Source organism: Bombina bombina, chromosome 1, assembly GCF_027579735.1.
Source record: "Bombina bombina isolate aBomBom1 chromosome 1, aBomBom1.pri, whole genome shotgun sequence".
Lineage (NCBI taxonomy): Eukaryota > Metazoa > Chordata > Amphibia > Anura > Bombinatoridae > Bombina > Bombina bombina.
The window spans coordinates 1,122,759,732-1,122,778,556 of record NC_069499.1 but is presented as its reverse complement, the minus strand read 5'-3'; the positions used below and the strand labels follow the sequence as shown (position 1 = coordinate 1,122,778,556).

At 40.8% G+C, this 18,825-nt stretch overlaps 1 protein-coding gene across 2 annotated transcripts in view; it reads left to right on the top strand.

The window, feature by feature from the left end:
- MED24 (mediator complex subunit 24) overlaps nt 1-18,825 on the top strand; it is a 222,609-nt gene that overhangs the window by 95,843 nt on the left and 107,941 nt on the right. For both annotated transcript variants that reach the window (XM_053698182.1, XM_053698175.1), the window contains exons 14-20: nt 1,746-1,888; nt 2,246-2,283; nt 8,280-8,362; nt 9,900-10,081; nt 10,217-10,316; nt 12,222-12,397; nt 12,663-12,927. In XM_053698182.1, coding sequence (XP_053554157.1) covers nt 1,746-1,888; nt 2,246-2,283; nt 8,280-8,362; nt 9,900-10,081; nt 10,217-10,316; nt 12,222-12,397; nt 12,663-12,927 — 987 coding nt within the window. The remainder of the gene's footprint in view (nt 1-1,745; nt 1,889-2,245; nt 2,284-8,279; nt 8,363-9,899; nt 10,082-10,216; nt 10,317-12,221; nt 12,398-12,662; nt 12,928-18,825) is intronic.

Here is an 18,825-nt window from a genome sequence, read left to right as displayed (position 1 = left end):
AGATTAGGGTCCGCCTTTTACCCTCCCGGTTTCATTCAATGTCCTCTAGAACTTTGGTATATGTTCCCAATAGTAATGAATGAAGCCGTGGACTCTCCTCCCCTTTAGATGTAAAACATAAATTATGCTTACCTAAAGTTTCATTTCCATCGAGGGGAGGAGAGTTCACGGCTCCTGCCCGTATCTCCGTGGGGCGGACCTAAATTTACTCATGTTTTGCCAGCTTTTATACCCTGATATTTCTCCTACTGTTCCTGGTTTCCTCGGCAGAATAAGTGGGGGAGGTATTTTAAGCCTTTGGCTGGGGTGTCTTTGCCTCCTCCTGGTGGCCAGGTTCTTAATTCCCAATAGTAATGAATGAAGCCGTGGACTCTCCTCCCCTCGATGGAAATGAAATTATCAGGTAAGCATAATTTGTTATCCTTGTTCTTAAAGTTTTCTCCAGGCTCCGCTTGAGACTATGCATTCCATAGATATTAAGTTATCTTGGAAAGTTTTGTTTCTTCCTGCTATTTCTTCTGCTTGGAGAGTTCCGGACTCTCAGCTTGGCAGTGTGGTTCTCCTTATCTCGTATTTCTGGCAGATAAGACAGTTCTTCGTACCAAGTTTAGTTTTCTTCGTATGGTCTTTTCGGACAGGAAATTCAGGAAATTGTTTCTTTTCTCTGTCCTATTCCTTCTTCTCATGAAGAACGTTTATTGTACATCTTAGATGTTGTGCTGGTCCTTAAATTTTGTCTACAATCTCAGGACTTTAGTCAGTCTTCTGCATTGTTTTGTTGTTTTTCTGGATAGACATAAATGCCGGAAAGCTTCTACCACTTCTCCTCTTCTTTGGTTGAGAAGTGTTAATCGTAGGGCTTATGAACCTCCTGAGAGATGTTCAGCCCCTCCACTAGGGCGGTGTCTTTTTCTTGGGCCTTCAAGAAAGAGGCCTCTGTAGAACATTTTTTTTTTTTTTTCAAAAATTCTATAAATTCAAATTTTTTTTGCCTCGGCTGGGGCTTCTTTTGGGAGAAAGGTTCTGCAAGCAGTGGTGCCTTCTGTTTAGGTTACCTGTCTTGTCCCTCCCGTATCATGTGTCCTCTAGCTTGGGTATTGATTCCCAACAGCAATTGATGATGATCCATGAACTCAGCGTGTCATTAGAAAGAAAACAAAATTTATGCTTACCTGATAAATTTCTTTCTTTCTTGACATGGTGAGTCCACGGCCCTCCCTGTTTTCAGACAGGTTTTTTAATACAAACCTCAGGCACCTCTGCACCTTGTTTTATTTCCTTTCTTTCCTTTTCCTTCGGTCGAATGACCGGGGTTTGTGGGAAGGGAAGTGATACTTAACAGCTTATTCCCAACAGTAATTGATGATGATCCATGGATTCACCCGTGTCAAGAAAGAAAGAAATTGATCAGGTAAGCATAAATTTCATTTTTTGCTTTGACTTCATTTGTTTTGAGTAAAGTCCCTTAAAAAGCTAGAGCAGTGACTTTTTATTATACTAGTTGTTTGTAGAAAATGTCCCTATTATATCATGTACTTAATTTGGGCAATTTCCTGAATTCAAACAGTGTTTTTATTTATTTATTTTTGTTTGATTGGAATGACTTAAAAAAAGAAGCAAATAGCTCCTAAACATGCGTACAGTGTTTTTGCAAGCACTTCTGATGTATTGGAATAGCGGCTGACATTTATATGCAGATTGATATATGGCTGACATTCATATGCATATTCCTCTTTCTTCCACAGACAATGGATGCAGACCATTCTAAGTCCCCAGAAGGGCTCCTTGGTGTTCTGGGCCACATGTTGTCTGGAAAAAGCCTCGACCTCCTCTTGGCTGCCGCAGCTGCAACTGGCAAGCTGAAATCCTTTGCCCGCAAGTTTATCCAGTAAGTTAGAAGCAGAAATGAACAAATTCAGAAGTGTGACTGCTCATGTTTTTCTACAATATGCACCATAGAAGTAAAAAGTGTAAGTGGGAGAGAATAACTGGGGGGGGGGGGGTCTGTGTATTCTTTCAGTGTGAAAGAATTATTTTCAAAAATATTAGGAATTTGATGGAATAGGGGTATATTTCATTTTATATTATTATTTTTTTACATATCATTTTCTACATTTATTTATTTACATCTATAGGTGGGGAAAGCATGTTGAAAATGCAAGAAAAGATTTACGAATGTATAATTAAATAATGATTAACATTGTATTCTGGTTTGTATAACCTATTATCTTCCTTTCTTTTTTAGGCTGAATGAGTTTACCAGGCATATTGGTGCAGAAAGTTGTAAGTTCATTTGTGTTTTCTGTCTACAGTTTACTTTTTCTCGGGTCACATTTCATTTTTGTCCCAATTTATTTATTTTTTCTTTATTCTTAAAATATCCATTTTCTTTCATGTAATTAACAAGAGTCCATGAGCTAGTGACGTATGGGATATACATTCCTACCAGGAGGGGCAAAGTTTCCCAAACCTTAAAATGCCTATAAATACACCCCTCACCACACCCACAAATCAGTTTTTACAAACTTTGCCTCCAAGGGAGGTGGTGAAGTAAGTTTGTGCTAGATTCTACGTTGATATGCGCTCCGCAGCAAGTTGGAGCCCGGTTTTCCTCTCAGCGTGCAGTGAATGTCAGAGGGATGTGAGGAGAGTATTGCCTATTGAATGCAGTGATCTCCTTCTACGGGGTCTATTTCATAAGGTTCTCTGTTATCGGTCGTAGAGATTCATCTCTTACCTCCCTTTTCAGATCGACGATATACTCTTATATTTACCATTTCCTCTACTGATTCTCGTTTCAGTACTGGTTTGGCTTTCTACAAACATGTAGATGAGTGTCCTGGGGTAAGTAAGTCTTATTTTCTGTGACACTCTAAGCTATGGTTGGGCACTTTATTTATAAAGTTCTAAATATATGTATTCAAACATTTATTTGCCTTGACTCAGAATGTTCAACTTTCCTTATTTCCAGACAGTCAGTTTCATATTTGGGATTATGCTTTAAATTATCATATTTTTTCTTACCTCAAAAATTTGACTTTTTTCCCTGTGGGCTGTTAGGCTCGCGGGGGCTGAAAATGCTTCATTTTATTGCGTCATTCTTGGCGCGGACTTTCTTGGCGCAAAAATTCTTTTCCGTTTCCGGCGTCATACGTGTCGCCGGAAGTTGCGTCATTTTTGACGTTATTTTGCGCCAAAAATGTCGGCGTTCCGGATGTGGCGTCATTTTTGGCGCCAAAAGCATTTAGGCGCCAAATAATGTGGGCGTCTTATTTGGCGCCAAAAAATATGGGCGTCGCTTTTGTCTCCACATTATTTCAGTCTCATTTTTCATTTGCTTCTGGTTGCTAGAAGCTTGATGTTTGGCATTTTTTTCCCATTCCTGAAACTGTCTTATAAGGAATTTGATCTATTTTGCTTTATTTGTTGTTTTTTCTCTTACATATTGCAAGATGTCTCACGTTGCATCTGAGCCAGAAGATACTACAGGAAAACCACTGCCTGCTGGATCTACCAAAGCTAAGTGTATCTGCTGTAAACTTTTGGTAGCTATTCCTCCAGCTGTTGTTTGTAATAATTGTCATGACAAACTTGTTAAAGCAGATAATATTTCCTTTAGTGATGTACCATTGCCTGTTGCAGTTCCCTCAACATCTAAGGTGCAGAATGTTCCTGATAATATAAGAGATTTTGTTTCTGAATCCATAAAGAAGGCTTTGTCTGTTATTTCTCCTTCTAGTAAACGTAAAAAGTCTTTTAAATCTTCTCTCTCTACAGATGAATTTTTAAATGAACACCATCATTCTGATTCTTTGGACTCTTCTGGTTCAGAGGATTCTGTCTCAGAGATTGATGCTGATAAATCTTCATATTTATTTAAGATGGAATTTATTCGCTCTTTACTTAAAGAAGTACTAATTGCTTTAGAAATAGAGGATTCTAGTCCTCTTGATACTAATTCTATACGTTTGGATAAGGTTTTTAAAGCTCCTGCGGTTATTCCAGAAGTCTTTCCTGTTCCTAATGCTATTTCTGCAGTAATTGCTAAGGAATGGGATAAATTGGGTAATTCATTTACTCCTTCTAAACGTTTTAAGCAATTATATCCTGTTCCGCCTGACAGGTTAGAATTTTGGGACAAAATCCCTAAAGTTGATGGGGCTATTTCTACCCTTGCTAAACGTACTACCATTCCTACGTCAGATGGTACCTCGTTTAAGGATCCTTTAGATAGAAAAATTGAATCTTTTCTAAGAAAAGCTTATCTATGTTCAGGTAATCTTCTTAGACCTGCTATATCATTGGCTGATGTTGCTGCAGCTTCAACTTTTTGGTTGGAAACTCTAGCGCAACAAGTAACAAATCGTGATTCTCATGATATTATTATTCTTCTCCAGCATGCTAATAATTTCATCTGTGATGCCATTTTTGATATTATTAGAGTTGATGTTAGATTTATGTCTCTGGCTATCTTAGCCAGAAGAGCTTTATGGCTTAAGACTTGGAATGCTGATATGGCTTCTAAATCAACTCTACTTTCCATTTCTTTCCAGGGAAACAAATTATTTGGTTCTCAGTTGGATTCTATTATTTCAACTGTTACTGGTGGGAAAGGAACTTTTTTACCACAGGATAAAAAGTCTAAAGGTAAAAACAGGGCTAACAATCGTTTTCGTTCCTTTCGTTTCAACAAAGAACAAAAGCCTGATCCTTCGTCCTCAGGAGCAGTTTCAGTTTGGAAACCATCTCCAGTCTGGAATAAATCCAAGCCTGCTAGAAAGGCAAAGCCTGCTTCTAAGTTCACATGAAGGTACGGCCCTCATTCCAGTTCAGCTGGTAGGGGGCAGGTTACGTTTTTTCAAAGAAATTTGGATCAATTCTGTTCACAATCTTTGGATTCAGAACATTGTTTCAGAAGGGTACAGAATTGGTTTCAAGATGAGACCTCCTGCAAAGAGATTTTTTCTTTCCCATGTCCCAGTAAATCCAGTGAAAGCTCAAGCATTTCTGAATTGTGTTTCAGATCTAGAGTTGGCTGGAGTAATTATGTCAGTTCCAGTTCCGGAACAGGGGATGGGGTTTTATTCAAATCTCTTCATTGTACCAAAGAAGGAGAATTCCTTCAGACCAGTTCTGGATCTAAAATTATTGAATCGTTATGTAAGGATACCAACGTTCAAGATGGTAACTGTAAGGACTATATTGCCTTTTGTTCAGCAAGGGAATTATATGTCCACAATAGATTTACAGGATGCATATCTGCATATTCCGATTCATCCAGATCATTATCAGTTCCTGAGATTCTCTTTTCTAGACAAGCATTACCAATTTGTGGCTCTACCGTTTGGCCTTGCTACAGCTCCAAGAATTTTCACAAAGATTCTCGGTGCCCTTCTGTCTGTAATCAGAGAACAGGGTATTGTGGTATTTCCTTATTTGGACGATATCTTGGTACTTGCTCCGTCTTTACATTTAGCAGAGTCTCATACGAATCGACTTGTGTTGTTTCTTCAAGATCATGGTTGGAGGATCAATTTACCAAAAAGTTCTTTGATTCCTCAAACAAGGGTAACCTTTCTGGGTTTCCAGATAGATTCAGTGTCCATGACTTTGTCTTTAACAGACAAGAGACGTCTAAAATTGATTACAGCCTGTCGAAACCTTCAGTCTCAATCATTCCCTTCGGTAGCCTTATGCATGGAAATTCTAGGTCTTATGACTGCTGCATCGGACGCGATCCCCTTTGCTCGTTTTCACATGCGACCTCTTCAGCTCTGTATGCTGAACCAATGGTGCAGGGATTACACGAAGATATATCAATTAATATCTTTAAAACCGATTGTTCGGCACTCTCTAACGTGGTGGACAGATCACCATCGTTTAATTCAGGGGGCTTCTTTTGTTCTTCCGACCTGGACTGTAATTTCAACAGATGCAAGTCTCACAGGTTGGGGAGCTGTGTGGGGATCTCTGACGGCACAAGGAGTTTGGGAATCTCAGGAGGTGAGATTACCGATCAATATCTTGGAACTCCGTGCAGTTTTCAGAGCTCTTCAGTTTTGGCCTCTTCTGAAGAGAGAATCGTTCATTTGTTTTCAGACAGACAATGTCACAACTGTGGCATACATCAATCATCAAGGAGGGACTCACAGTCCTCTGGCTATGAAAGAAGTATCTCGAATTTTGGTTTGGGCGGAATCCAGCTCCTGTCTAATCTCTGCGGTTCATATCCCAGGTGTAGACAATTGGGAAGCGGATTATCTCAGTCGCCAAACGTTGCATCCGGGCGAATGGTCTCTTCACCCAGAGGTATTTCTTCAGATTGTTCAATTGTGGGGGCTCCCAGAGATAGATCTGATGGCCTCTCATCTAAACAAGAAACTTCCCAGGTATCTGTCCAGATCCCGGGATCCTCAGGCGGAGGCAGTGGATGCATTATCACTTCCTTGGAAGTATCATCCTGCCTATATCTTTCCGCCTCTAGTTCTTCTTCCAAGAGTAATCTCCAAGATTCTGAGGGAATGCTCGTTTGTTCTGCTAATAGCTCCGGCATGGCCTCACAGGTTTTGGTATGCGGATCTTGTCCGGATGGCATCTTGCCAGCCATGGACTCTTCCGTTAAGACCAGACCTTCTGTCACAAGGTCCTTTTTTCCATCCGGATCTGAAATCCTTAAATTTAAAGGTATGGAGATTGAACGCTTGATTCTTGGTCATAGAGGTTTCTCTGACTCCGTGATTAATACTATGTTACAGGCTCGTAAATCTGTATCTCGAGAGATATATTATAGAGTCTGGAAGACTTATATTTCTTGGTGTCTTTCTCATCATTTTTCTTGGCATTCTTTTAGAATACCGAGAATTTTACAGTTTCTTCAGGATGGTTTAGATAAGGGTTTGTCCGCAAGTTCTTTGAAAGGACAAATCTCCGCTCTTTCTGTTCTTTTTCACAGAAAGATTGCTATTCTTCCTGATATTCATTGTTTTGTACAAGCTTTGGTTCGTATAAAACCTGTCATTAAGTCAATTTCTCCTCCTTGGAGTTTGAATTTGGTTCTGGGAGCTCTTCAAGCTCCTCCGTTTGAACCTATGCATTCATTGGACATTAAATTACTTTCTTGGAAAGTTTTGTTCCTTTTGGCCATCTCTTCTGCTAGAAGAGTTTCTGAATTATCTGCTCTTTCGTGTGAGTCTCCTTTTCTGATTTTTCATCAGGATAAGGCGGTGTTGCGAACTTCTTTTGAATTTTTACCTAAAGTTGTGAATTCCAACAACATTAGTAGAGAAATTGTGGTTCCTTCATTATGTCCTAATCCTAAGAATTCTAAGGAGAAATCATTGCATTCTTTGGATGTTGTTAGAGCTTTGAAATATTATGTTGAAGCTACGAAATCTTTCCGTAAGACTTCTAGTCTATTTGTTATCTTTTCCGGTTCTAGGAAAGGCCAGAAAGCTTCTGCCATTTCTTTGGCATCTTGGTTGAAATCTTTAATTCATCTTGCCTATGTTGAGTCGGGTAAAATTCCGCCTCAAAGAATTACAGCTCATTCTACTAGGTCAGTATCTACTTCCTGGGCGTTTAGGAATGAAGCTTCGGTTGACCAGATCTGCAAAGCAGCAACTTGGTCCTCTTTGCATACTTTTACTAAATTCTACCATTTTGATGTATTTTCTTCTTCTGAAGCAGTTTTTGGTAGAAAAGTTCTTCAGGCAGCGGTTTCAGTTTGAATCTTCTGCTTATGTTTTTTGTTAAACTTTATTTTGGGTGTGGATTATTTTCAGCAGGAATTGGCTGTCTTTATTTTATCCCTCCCTCTCTAGTGACTCTTGTGTGGAAAGATCCACATCTTGGGTAGTCATTATCCCATACGTCACTAGCTCATGGACTCTTGTTAATTACATGAAAGAAAACATAATTTATGTAAGAACTTACCTGATAAATTCATTTCTTTCATATTAACAAGAGTCCATGAGGCCCACCCTTTTTTGTGGTGGTTATGATTTTTTTGTATAAAGCACAATTATTCCAATTCCTTATTTTATATGCTTCGCACTTTTTTTCTTATCACCCCACTTCTTGGCTATTCGTTAAACTGATTTGTGGGTGTGGTGAGGGGTGTATTTATAGGCATTTTAAGGTTTGGGAAACTTTGCCCCTCCTGGTAGGAATGTATATCCCATACGTCACTAGCTCATGGACTCTTGTTAATATGAAAGAAATGAATTTATCAGGTAAGTTCTTACATAAATTATGTTTTCTGACATATTCTGTCTTTACAGCAAAGGCTGCCTCTGTCCGTGCCCTGCTTTTTGATATATCCTTCCTGATGCTCTGCCATGTGGCACAAACCTACGGCTCAGAGGTAAGGGGCATTGTTAGTTAATCACATGCTGCACAGGTCATACAATCGGCACAACCTGTTGCTCCAAGGAAAGATGCTAAAGATCTCATTTAGCTTTCTTTATATGTTACAAACACTATTGTATGTATGCGCTCTCTTGTAATATTCCGTTTGTGTTTGTTTCATGTTGTAAGGAACTGTGATGTTTTAGCATGATACTGAATAAGAAATCGTTCCTGCCTAAATACCAAGGAATAGTCAATTTTTGAAAAGGAATATTAAAAAGAAAGGACATTGTACACAGAATTAGTTGGGGGCTTTTACTATCGTTTTTTTTTCTGACATTTTACTGTCATCTATATGATATTTTGTGCAAAAGCTTGTGTGTGTGTGCATGTATATTTATTTTTAAATATTTAATACTGCCATTTTTCAGCCCCCTTACCAAACCCTGCAGTCTTCAATGCATACGTCTGTGAGTATACTTAGCTGCATATCCCTGCGTGTGCCCTTTGTGTTATAGATTACTGTGCTTGTGTGGGATTCCCTCATGAAGTAAGTGCTAGTGTGGATTTTGTGATGAGCTCAATGTAAGCTCCTCACAGCTAGCGCTGTCCGAAAAGAATGGAATAGGGCCAAAGTTCTAGGCTTGATAGTGGAGGAAGCCACATTTTGGTATTGATAAATGTTTATACTTAAGACATGCAGCCACTTTGTTTTTTTATAACTGGGATGTGACATCTTCCTAAAAATGTCTACTACATATAAGTAATCATATCCATATACTGATTTGTTGGTCTGCGCTTGCAAGCGCTCACGAACTAGCATGTGAGCACTCTGCATATTAGTGGGTGTCAAGGGTTAGTTTGCATGCCACCTATGATTGGTTGGGTTTGTGCTCGCTGAAGGTTTTTCTTCTGTCCTTTGCGAGCGGCCCTGCATTGCTTTACACAAACGGCACAGTGAAAATATTTAAGGTAAAAAAAATATAACAACTATTAAATGTACTTTTCATGGCAATGCTTATTGTTAAATAGACATGAAACCCAATAGTTTTTTCTTTCAGGATTTAGACAGATCATAAAATATTAAACAACTTTCCAATTTACTTCTGTTATCTCATTTACTTCAATCTTTGGGTATCTTTTGTTGAAGGAGCAGTAGTGCACTACTGGGAGTTAGCTGATAGCCAATGACATGAGACATATATGTACAGCCACCAATCAGCAGCTTTGAGCCTTCCTAGGTATTATTTTAAACAAAGGATACAAAAAGAACAAAATAAATTATATAATAGAAATAAAGTGCATGCTCTATCTGAATCATAAATGAAAATATTTGTGTTTCATATCCCTTTCATTTTAATTGTCCTGCATTGTACTGTTGCGTTGATATGTGTACAATGTCCTTTTAAATGAACAGTTAACTGCAGTGCTTTAGACAAATAGAGAGAAAAGAAAATACTGTGGAAACAGCCATTGCTATTGGATTAGTCATAAATGTAATGTCTTCATCCCCATCTGGATAATATCCAAACAAAGCTGTGTTCATTTTACAGATGATCCTGTCAGATGGAGGAGCATGTTCTGAGACTCTTTTCTTTGAGAGCTGGATGCAGACATGTATGCCAGGAGAGGGCAAAGTCCTGAATCCAGAGCATCCCTGCTTCAGACATCCTGACCTCCCCAAAGTGGAAGCCCTGGTTGCTCTGCTTAACACCTCCACAGAAATTAAACTAGTGTATGTGCATAGAAAAAATATTTTTTATAGCTTTTTTTTTATTTGGGTCTAATTTTGCATATATAAGCAGGAAAATAGTCTTTGCTTTTAACTTTTATCTTTGTGTCGTTGAGTTGAATGTTTCATTTATTGTAGTCAAACAAAATGGCATGAAGTCTGCCTGAGTATACCAGCTGCAATCCTAGAGGTTCACAATGCCTGGGAAAATGGAGTCTTGTCCTTTGAAGACATTCAGGTATCAGTCTGAGACATATGAAACCTAGAATACATGGATATAAACTGAATATAATTCTCACCTCTATAACTGATATATAGGTGCATGTTATTCCTTGTAATATATACAGTATCTCACATTTTCTCACATATATACACCCCTCACATTTTTGCAAATATTTTATTATATCTTTTCATGTGACAGCACTAAAGAAATTACAATGTACAGCCTGTATAACAGTGTATATTTGCTGTTCCCTCAAAATAACTCAACACACAGCCATTAATGTCTAAACTGTTGGCAACAAAAGTGAGTTCACCCCTAAGTGGAAATGTCCAAATTGGGCCCAAAGTGTCAATATTTTGTGTGGCCACCATTATTTTCCAGCACTGCCTTAACCCTCTTGGGCATGGAGTTCACCAGAGCTTCACAGGTTGCCACTGGAGTCCTCTTCCACTCCTCCATGATGACATCACAGAGATGGTGGATGTTGGAGACCTTGCGCTCCCCCACCTTCCGTTTGAGAATGCCCCACAGATGCTCAATAGGGTTTAGGTCTGGAGACATGCTTGGCCAGTCCATTACCTTTACCTTCAGCTTCTTTAGCAAGGCAGTGGTCGTCTTGGAGGTGTGTTTGGGGTTGTTATCATGTTGGAATACTGCCCTGCGGCCCAGTCTCCGAAGGGAGGGGATCATGCTCTGCTTTTGTATGTCACAGTACATGTTGGCATTCATGGTTCCATCAATGAACTGTAGCTCCCCAGTGCCGGCAGCACTCATGCAGGCCCAGACCATGACACTCCCACCACCATGCTTGACTGTAGGCAAGACATACTTGTCTTTGTACGCCTTACTTGGTTGCCGCCACACACGCTTGGTGTTATCTGACCACAGGCCATGGTTCCAGTAATCCATGTCCTTAGTCTGCTTGTCTTCAGCAAACTGTTTGCGGGCTTTCTTGTGCATCATCTTTAGAAGAGGCTTCCTTCTGGGACGACAGCCATGCAGACCAATTTGATGCAGTGTGCGGCGCATGGTTTAACACTGACAGGCTGACCCCCTACCCCTTCAACCTCTGCAGCAATGCTGGCAGTACATATGTATATTTCCCAAAGACAACCTCTGGATATGACGCTGAGCACGTGTACTCAACTTCTTTGGTCGACCATGGCGAGGCCTGGTCTGAGTGGAACCTGTCCTGTGAAACCGCTGTATGGTCTTGCCCACCGTGCTGTAGCTTAGTTTAAGGGTCTTGGCAATCTTCTTATAGCCTAGGCCATCTTTATGTAGAGCAATAATTCTTTTTTTCAGATCCTCAGAGAGTTTTTTGCTATGAGGTACGATGTCGAACTTCCAGTGACCAGTATGAGAGAGTATGAGAACGATAACACCAAATTTAACACACCTGCTCCCCATTCACATCTGAAACCTTGTAACACTAACGAGTCACATGACACCGTAGAGGGAAAATGGCTAATTGGGCCCAATTTGGACATGTTGCCAACGGTTTAGACATTAATGGCTGTGTGTTGAGTTATTTTGAGGGGACAGCAAATTTACACTGTTATACAGGCTATACACTCACTACTTTATATTGTAGCAAAGTGTCATTTCTTCAGTGTTGTCACATGAAAATATATATTAAATTATTTACAAAAATGTGAGGGGTGTACTCACTTTTGTGAGATACTGTACATATTCATTTTGAACACATTATTCTCATCTCCTCTTAATACAAAGATATTGATGTTTAGGTTTAATTTTGTAACGTGTGAACCAATATATTAACCCCACAGTTCCTAAAACTGAAAGATTCACAACTCTACATATTCCTTCATACATCAGGACATGTACCTTTTCCCTGTTAATACATAGGCATCAGGACTTGTTTTGTATTTCTCATACATTTCCTTCTCTTTCTATCAGAAAATTACAGACAACATTAAAGGGAAGGTGTGCAGTTTGGCAGTGTGCGCGGTGGCATGGCTTGTGGCTCATGTCAGGATGCTGGGACTGGATGAGAGGGACAAGTCTCTGCAAATGATCAGACAGTTGGGTTCCCCGATGTTTGGGGATAACACGCTGCAATTTTATAGTGAACGGTGAGTGTAGCTATTATTCGGGATGTCTTGCTGAAGAGCAGGATTTACTGAATACATTGATTGTTTGTATTAGTCTCTTTTCTGTGGCCTTTTAATGTTCTTGTTATAAAATAGAAATCCTTACTATACGTTGTGCAATTTTGTCATTCTTTTTATTTTTACTACCTTCCCTCTAAATTTACCCATGGTCATCTCATAAATGCTTTCCTTTTTAATATTTCCTTTCTCGTGTGATCTCTTCTGGTCTCTTTCTTTTCCCTACCAGTGTTATCATCATGAGCTCTATCCTTGAGAACATGTGCTCAGAGGTCCTCCAGCAGACTGCTACACAGATAAAGTTTACAGCTACAGGCAGTGAACCAGTGCCTTACATGAACCTACTGCCCCCTAAAAAGCCAATCAAGGAAGTTCTTCGAGGGACATTCAGTGCCACACTAGAAAAAGGCTGGGTGGATAGCCGTTCCCTTCATACATTTGACATGTTGCTTCATATGGGAGGAGTCTACTGGTTTTGCAATAATCTGGTAAAGGTGAGGTTAGATGAAGGACTTTCATCATGTTATAAAATATAAAAAATATTTAATAAAGACTTGCTTTTAAATCTTTCAGCGTGCCGAAATCAAGTCAGTCTACTAAAATACCGGGCGTGGCATAGAGCAACTTAATTTTACTATATCCAATCATTGCACCTCATTTAATTAGTATTTTGCATACATTTTGTTATGAATGCTCACGTGCACAGTTGACATTTTTATTTACTGCATGTGTATTTGTGACCTCTCCTCTGTTGATGATGATTGCAATGTCAATGTGCAGATGTATTTTTGCCTGTGACATCAGGGGTAAGGTACTGCACATGTGCGCACTCCGTTTGCATTTGCAAGCCTGGCACTCATTATTCATGTTGTACCACGGAGTGCTTGGAAATTATGATATATTCACATGCACTTTTCTTGCATAATCCAAAAAAAAACATTGTAGTTCATTTATATTAATGATTTATTATTTATATATCAAGCTTTTAGTTAATGGAATAAACAAATGTGGGTTTAAGTAAAATGTATAAAGGGAATTATCAACCTCATGAAACAGTCATACAAAGTGGAGTAGATTTTATATATTTTTTTTTATAGTTTTTATTATATATTTTATATATGTTTGAGTATGTCCTGTTTAATAAAAATTTTCCATCCATAAGACAGGGAGAGTCCACGACTTCATTCCTTACTGTTGGGAAATACATCACCTGGCCACCAGGAGGAGGCAAAGACACCCCAGCCAAAGGCTTAACTATCCCTCCCACTTCCCCTATCACCCCAGACATTCTTTGTCGTCACTATAGAAGGTGGCAGAGAATTGTCAGAAGATTTTGGCTAGTCCTGTAATGGGTATGTTCCCTTTAAGAAAGGACTGGAGTTTTAAGTAATCATGTCAACCTCTCAGTGACAGTATTGATAAACGTTAGAGTCTGGAGATGCAGGGAAAGGTTTTCTGCGAACCAATCCAGACTGTCGTCTAACAGCTTCTGAGCAATCAGTGTTGACGAGTTTCACTGCTTGCTGTTACATACTCAAGTCCATGTCAGAGCGTTGCTGCAAGACTGTCACACAATATAACACAGTTATATTCATATACTTTTAACCTCTGTGATTATCTTGTATCTAAGCCTCTGCAAACTTTCCCTTTATTTCAGTTCATTTCAGTTCACAGACTTGCAGTTTAGCCAATCAGTGCCTGCTCCCAGATTACTTCACGTGCACGAGCACAGTGTTATCTATATGAAATACGTGAACTAACACCCTCTAGTGGTGAAAAACTGTTAAAATGCATTCTGAAAAGAGGTGGCCTTCAAGGTCTAAGAAATTAGCATATGAACCTCCCAGGTTAAGCTTTCAACTAAGAATACCAAGAGAACAAAGCAAAATTGGTGATAAAAGTAAATTGGAAAATTGTTTAAATTTACATGCTCTATCTGAATCATAAAAGTTTATTTTGGCCTACACTGTCCCTTTAAGTGTTGCACAGCTCATAATAGCTTAGCGCCCTTTGCATAGCAGGGGAAGACCTGTCCTACGCACCACGTGGCCGGGTGCGATCTCTTTCATTTTCCTACGATCCTGCTGCAATCATTTCTAAGGAGAGCGTTTTCTCTGTTAGCTGTCTGGGTCTAGGAGGTTGCGAGTGCCCCAGCCATTGGGATATATAAAGGTACCGTTTTTTAAATAAAAGCGTCTCTTGTTTGTCCTGTGAATATATACTTCGCTATCGAGGACTCTGATACTACTTTAGAAGGCTCCGCTCCTTCTGTACTGATTAATAATTCCTGTTTATATTGTGAGGAGGCCATGGTTTGCCCACCTGCTCAAATCTGTTTCATTTGCCTAAGCACTGTTCTAAAGTCTAAGAAGGGAGACAAGCCTTCTAATATTCATATCGCTATTAGCCCTTCTGAACTGTCTACCTATCAGGAATCTATGTCCCGAGAGATTACTACCCTTTCTATGCTACCCACTCCACATGTAGTTACCTGCGGCTCAACTAATCCTCTATCTGGAGGGGGCTTTTTTCCTGCTGACTTTACCACGTAGTTACAATCAGCAGTTTCTGCTGCCCCAAGTGCCTTACCTCCCTCTAGCAAGCGTATGAGAAAGATTAAACATTGTTCTTATTTGTCGGATTTAGCTACTATGTCACAGCTATCTGAGGATGAGTTAACCTCTGTAGCTTTAGAAAGTGAACTTTCTGAGTCAGAAACTTCAGTTTCTAAACCTCCTTCAGCAGAGGAACCCTCAAATTTAAAATTGAACATCTGCGTTTTTTATTAAAGGAGGTTTTGTCTACGCTAGAAGTTCCAGAGGCTGAACTTCCAGAGGAACCTAAGATCCCTAAATCAGACAGGGTTTATGAAGACAGGAAGGTACCTCCTGACTCTTCCTATGCCCGTTAAAATGGCGAACATTATTAGTAACGAATGGGAAAGAATTGGAACTTTTTTTGCCCCTTCGTCTACCTTTAAAAAATGATTCCCGGTCCCTGACTCTCAATTGGAATTGTGGGGCTCCATCCCGAAGCTGGATGGCGCTATTTCTATGCTTGCTACACGTACTTCTATTCCCCTGAAGGATAGTTCTTCTTTTAGAGAGTCTATGGATAAGAAAATGGAAACCTTTCTGAGGAAGCTGTTTCAACATACAGGGTTTTTATTTCAACCGACGGCAGCTGTAGCCGCGGTTGCTGGAGCAGCTACCTACTGGTTCAACACTCTGTCTGAGCTCATTGAGGTGGAAACTCCCCTTCAGGGTATTCAGGAGAGAATTAAAGCTCTGAGAATTGCTAACTCCATCTGTGACGCAAATATGCAGATTATTCACCTAAATCCAAAGGCTCTCTTGTTGAAGTCTTGGTCTGCGGATATGACTTATAAATCTAGACTCCTTTCTCTTCCCTTCAAGGGGAAGATTTTATTCGGTCCAGGGCTGGACATTATTTTTACGGTTACCGGAGGGAAAGGTGGCTTCCTACAGGATAAGAAGAATAGACCTAAGAGATGGCAATCGTCTAATTTTTGTTCCTTTCCCAATCACAACGACAGCAATCCTCATCCAAGTTCGAGCAGCCCAAGAGTACTTGGAAACCGACTCTGTCCTGGAATAAGTCCAAACCGACTAAGAAGCCCACCAAGAACAAATATGCATGAAGGGGCGGCCCCCGATCCGGGATCGTATCGAGTAGGGGCAGGCAGTCTCTTTTTTTAGACGCTTGGTTCCAGAATGTACAGGATCCTTGGGTCCTGGAGGTTTTATCTCAGGGATACTGGATAGGATTAAAATCGCATCCGCCCAGGGGCAGATTCCTACTCTCCAGACTGTCTACAAGACCAGAAAAGAGGACTGCCTTTGTAGGTTGTGTACAGGATCTCTCCTCTCTAGGAGTAATTGTCCCGGTGCCTACAGCAGAAAGACGTTTGGGGTTTTATTCAAACCGTGGTTTTGTGGTTCCAAAAAAGTAGAGAACTTTTCATCCAATTCTAGACTTAAAGCGCCTAAACAAGTTTCTGAGTGTTCCCTCTTTCAAGATGGAAACAATAATGTCAATTATTCCTCTGATTCAGGAAGGACAGTTTATGACCACCAGTTTATGACCATCATAGACCTGAAGGATGCATACCTTCACGTTCCGATACACAGGGAACATTATCAGTTCCTGAGGTTTTCTTTTCTGGACCAGCACTTCCAGTTCATAGCTCTTCCATTTGTCCTAGCTACTGCTCCAAGGATATTTACGAAGGTCCTGGGGGCTCTTCTATCCATTGCCAGAACACAAGGTATGGCAGTAGCGTCTTACCTGGAGATATCTTGGTACAAGCACCGTCTTTTCGTCTAGCAGGAGAACACTCGGAATCCCTTCTCAGTCTTCTTTGATCACATGGATGTAAGATAAACTTGGAAGAGTTCTCTTACTCCAAATACCAGGGTGAATTTCCTGGGGACAATAATAGACTCCTTGAGAATATTTCTAATAGATCAGAGACGTTGCAAGCTAACTTCCGCATGTCTTGCCCTCCAGGCCTCCTTGAGACCCTCAGTGCCTCAATGTATGGAGGTGATTGTACTCGTGGTGTTCTGTATGAACATCATTCCCTTTGCCATATTCCATCTCAGACCCTTACAACTATGCATGCTTAGACAATGGAACGGCGACCATTCAGATTTGTCTCAACTAATTGTGTTGGACAACCTGTCAAGAGACTCGCTTTCTTGGTGGCTCTGTCCAGATCATCTGTCCCAAGGCACGTTCTTCTTGAGACCGTCCTGGGAGATTGTGACTACGGACGCAAGCCTTTCTGTTTGGGGTGCCAAGAAGGCACAAGGGCTGTGGACTCAGGAGTCCTCCTCCATTCCAATCAATATATTGGAACTCAGGGCAATCTTCAGTGCTCTCAAGGCTTGGCCCCTTCTGGGTTCGTCCCAGTTTATCAGATTCCAATCAGACAATATAACTTCAGTTGCCTTAATCAACCATCAGAGGGGAACGAGAAGTTCCTTGGCGATGAGAGAAGTATCTCAGATACTAGAGTGGGCGGAGACTCACAGCTGTACGCTGTCAGCAATCCCATTCCGGGTGTGGACAACTGGGAAGGGGACTTTCTCAGCAGGCAATCCTTTCACCCAGGGAAATGGTCTCTCCACCCCAAGGTGTTTGCAGAGATAGCAGAGAGTGGGGGACGCCGGAGATAGATCTCATGGCATCCTGCCTCAATACCAAGCTACCCAGGTACGGGTCGAGGGATCCTCAGACGGAACTGTTAGTACCATGGAGGATCAGACATATATCTTTTTCCTCCAATACCGCTTCTCCCTTGTGTGGTGGCTCGCATCAAGCAGGAGCGAGCATCAGTGATTCTGATTGCTCCATCGTGGCCGCGAAGGACGTGGTTTGCAGATCTGTTGGGGATCTTCTCAGTGGAGTTTACCTTGTTGCAGAGATCTGCTGATACAGGGTCCCTTCGTACATCAAAATCTAGATTCTCTGGGGGGGCGGAGCTAGCTCTGTAACAGAGAAGACGTGGGCACAGAGAGCTCTCACTAAAAATTTGTATAATTTACATAAAAACTGCAAAAAAAATTGAGGGGAATTTATTATAACAACAGAGTAGGGGCACTCAAGATCGACTTGAGGGAGTCCTTTCGCTAAATATATAAAATTACAGACTTCGACCGGTATCACCATTCCCTGGTTGAGACCTGGAGCTGTCAGAGTGGAGGGGAGAAATTATAAAGACGGCTACTGCGGGCTGTCAGAGGCCATACAGCCAGAGGATTACCAGCACTTGAAGCGGTAGCAAGATAGGACACCCTGAGAAAAGCCCTAAATAAAGAATACAAAAGGGGAAAGAAAAGAAGACCTGGGCACCGTTCAGGAGAGAACCCCCAAAACCGGAGATACACCTACCTCACACAGATCCGACTTCACCGGTGACATTGCTGAGGTGCCGACTCCTCCGGTGTCGGAATAAGTGAAGCCCGACCTTGAGAGGCTGCTGTGGGGAATCTGTAAGCCCGCGTGAGAGAGGAAGAGGCGGCACCATCTTGAGCCTAATTAATAAGTGCGCAACACACAGCGATCGCACTCCCAGCTGCAGTAAAATCTGACAGTCCCCAGAGACAAAATCACGGATAGCTGCCTATCACAAAAACCGGTGAGGTCTTACAACACAGTCCTGGTCTCCCCCACCCAAGGCTACAATTGGCATATATCTTAACATGTAAACTCTCCCCACAAGAAACATTACGTTATTAAAATAAGATAAACCGTTCCAACGCCCTGACCTATTTAGAGAAATGTGAAGGAGGGTATTAACAAAGCAGCACAAAACATATGCTGGGCACCATTTAAACGACTACGTTGTTGAAAGATAATTAAAAGGT